The 2,572-nt window shown below is 35.5% G+C and overlaps 1 protein-coding gene across 1 annotated transcript; it reads right to left on the bottom strand.

Moving 5' to 3' along the window:
* Nucleotides 1-1,278: 1,278 nt before the first annotated feature.
* LOC120780374 (tigger transposable element-derived protein 6-like) lies at nt 1,279-2,263 on the bottom strand. Its single transcript, XM_040112665.1, has 3 exons — nt 2,188-2,263; nt 1,972-2,129; nt 1,279-1,884 (listed from the first exon to the last, which is right to left on the bottom strand). Exons 1-3 carry the CDS (start codon nt 2,261-2,263, stop codon nt 1,279-1,281), a joined length of 840 nt encoding a protein of 279 aa, XP_039968599.1.
* Between the last annotated feature and the right edge of the window lie 309 nt (nt 2,264-2,572).

Genomic DNA, 2,572 nt, shown 5'->3' with positions numbered 1-2,572 from the left:
AACCCCCAAAGGTGATCTAGTCACCGATGCCCAGAGCATACTTCAATTATTGAGGGAAAACTTCTCCAGCCTGCTGAATGGCAGTGAAGGTACAACGCCAGGAGGCGACGAACCCGATTTACCAATCGATGACGATGGAGCAGACATTCCATTGCCCGACCATGAAGAAGTTCAAATAGCAATTACCTGTCTGAAGAACAACAAAGCAGCGGGGCCGATGGATTGCCGATAGAAAAGTTTTGCCCAATCCGAAAGAAGGGAAATCCCACAACAACAATGTAATCTCCGAAGAAATTGTTCAGATCGGTTAACTATAGCATATAGCTACCATACAAACTGAATGATCGGAATCAAGTGCTTGTATGGACAACTTTCACATTTGACAAGATATATTCACGAAATTTGGTATATGTTCTAAGGCAACAATGTAATCTCCGAAGACAGCGATCGTTAAAAAAGACACACCCACGATTCTGAGATTTCACCTGTATCGGACGCGTACTCTTGAAATGAGAAAATACAATCAAGTCACCTTTTTGTCATAATCATTAACTAAAGTGTGGAACTAGAAAGTATAAACAAATTACGTTTTTCCATAATTGTTAAAGTGTTGAACTACTAAAATATAATCCAGTTACTCTTTTGCGAAATATTGAATAAAGTGTCAAAACTATTTTTATACATTAAAATAAGAAAAATAAAAACAAATTACTTTTTTCCTGAAATATCAAATAAAGTGTTTCTCTACAATATTGTTCCCCACATTCATGCGATGATAATTTTATAATCTTCCGAAAGTCCTCTATTTGTTCCTCGATAGAGTCTTCAGTTGTTTCTATTAATTTCATATTTCAGTTACAACATATGCTTCTTCTACATTCTCAAATTGTATTTCAGGCTTGATTTTGAATTCTCTCATTTGCTCGAGAGAATCCAATGCATTTTGATCAATTTCATCAAATGTATTTCTGAGTTTTTTGGCTTGATGTTGATATTTTCTTTCAACACCAGAAGCAGCTTTAGGTGGCTCGACCTGAATAGCTTGTGGCATAGGTTCTACTTGCCACTTGCTACTCACTGCTGAAAAGCCTTTGGCAGTACAGTCTAATCCGGTTATAATGGACTCCACGGGACCATGTCAAATTGGCCATTATAACCGAGTGTCCATCTAATCAGAATATAAAATTTTTAACTCAAAAAGTAAATTCAATGTGTTTTTTTATTAAAGCAATACAGTTTATGAATAAAAATACAAAATTAAGAAAATCATAAGTTTAATTAAGTCTTTTGAAAAAAGTCTGTGATTTTCTTTTGGGTGAATGCCTTATTGGCAAAATCTTTTTGTAGTTTGATTTCGAGTTTATTGAGCAAATTGATTGCATCTGAACTATTCTCTTTTTGTTGAGAATATAGCTTCAGTTTCCTAGAATAATTCATAGCGTCTTCTATTTTCATTATAGTTTCGGGGAGTGCTAAATCTTCATCACCGGAGTCTTCTTCAAGCAGCTCATGCAGAAAGTCTTGAATTAAGTCATTGTCTGAGTGCTCTTCTGTGGCTATTATATTCTCGTCAATCCTTGAATATTCATCAAACTTGCTTAAAACCACTACTTTATTAATATCGATAATTTTGCTTAAAGGTTCATCGTCCTCCGGGTCGAAATCTAATCCATCAGGAATGTCTTTTACCAGACCAGCATGTCGAAAACAGTTTCTTATGGTTTCCTTAGAGACACTTTCCCATTCAACACTTAACATACTGACAACATCTAAAAGACTCACACCTTTTGTCGGGTTGGCTTCTTCAGGAAGGTCCATAATTTTCATCAGAAGCTGCTTTCTATAAGATTGTTTCAAGCTATTAATGACGCCTTGATCCATGGGCTGAAGAACCGATGTAGTATTAGGCGGAAGAAAATGTAGTTTAATGTTGTGAAGATGAACTTGAGGATGAGCAGGTCAATTATCTACTAATAGCAAAATTTTAGTCTTGGCTTTTATAAGTTCACAATCCCATTTCTTTAAATAGTCAGTAAAGGTCTGAGAAGTCATCCAGGATTTGTTGTTAGCACAATAATCTACCGGCAACGTTTTAACGTTTTTAAAGCATCTGGGGTTGTTATATTTTCCTGAAAGCAGACATTGTTCAGAAACAGAGGATTGTATTAAATTGTATTTAAAACTTACCAATAACCAATAATTTCCGTTTTACCGTGCCCGATGCATTAGCACAAATCATGGCAATTATTCTTTCTTTAGACATTTTTCCACCACTGCATGTTTCACCTTTGATCTTATGTGTTTTGTCAGGCAGGGATTACACTGTACTTTGACTTTTTAAATTCTGAATAGAATTTTCCATTGTTTTCATTATATGCTCGTAGTAATTCTTGGCAATGTATTCTTCTGCTTCTTGACTTTTCTTAGCCATTATTTTGTTATGAGTGGTTGTAAACTCTGTCATAACAGTCTGAATAGGATCACTATTTTCTAGACATGAAGTCTTTCTTATCTTTCCGCTGAGAATTTTCCGCTAATCCAACGCAGCCGGATCGCCCAACTATTTCTCTCA

Source organism: Bactrocera tryoni, unplaced genomic scaffold, assembly GCF_016617805.1.
Source record: "Bactrocera tryoni isolate S06 unplaced genomic scaffold, CSIRO_BtryS06_freeze2 scaffold_25, whole genome shotgun sequence".
In the NCBI taxonomy this organism is placed as follows: Eukaryota; Metazoa; Arthropoda; class Insecta; order Diptera; family Tephritidae; genus Bactrocera; species Bactrocera tryoni.
Note: the sequence above shows the minus strand (reverse complement) of the source record. Positions and strands in the feature narration are given on the sequence as shown.

Coding starts and splice junctions, on each gene's coding strand:
- LOC120780374 (XM_040112665.1), bottom strand. CDS start 2,263: ATGTCTAAAGAAAGAATAATTGCCATGATTTGTGCTAATGCATCGGGC. Junction 2,130..2,187: donor ACGGAAATTATTGGTTATTG/GTAAGTTTTAAA, acceptor GTCTGCTTTCAG/GAAAATATAACAACCCCAGA. Junction 1,885..1,971: donor AGACTAAAATTTTGCTATTA/GTAGATAATTGA, acceptor TCGGTTCTTCAG/CCCATGGATCAAGGCGTCAT.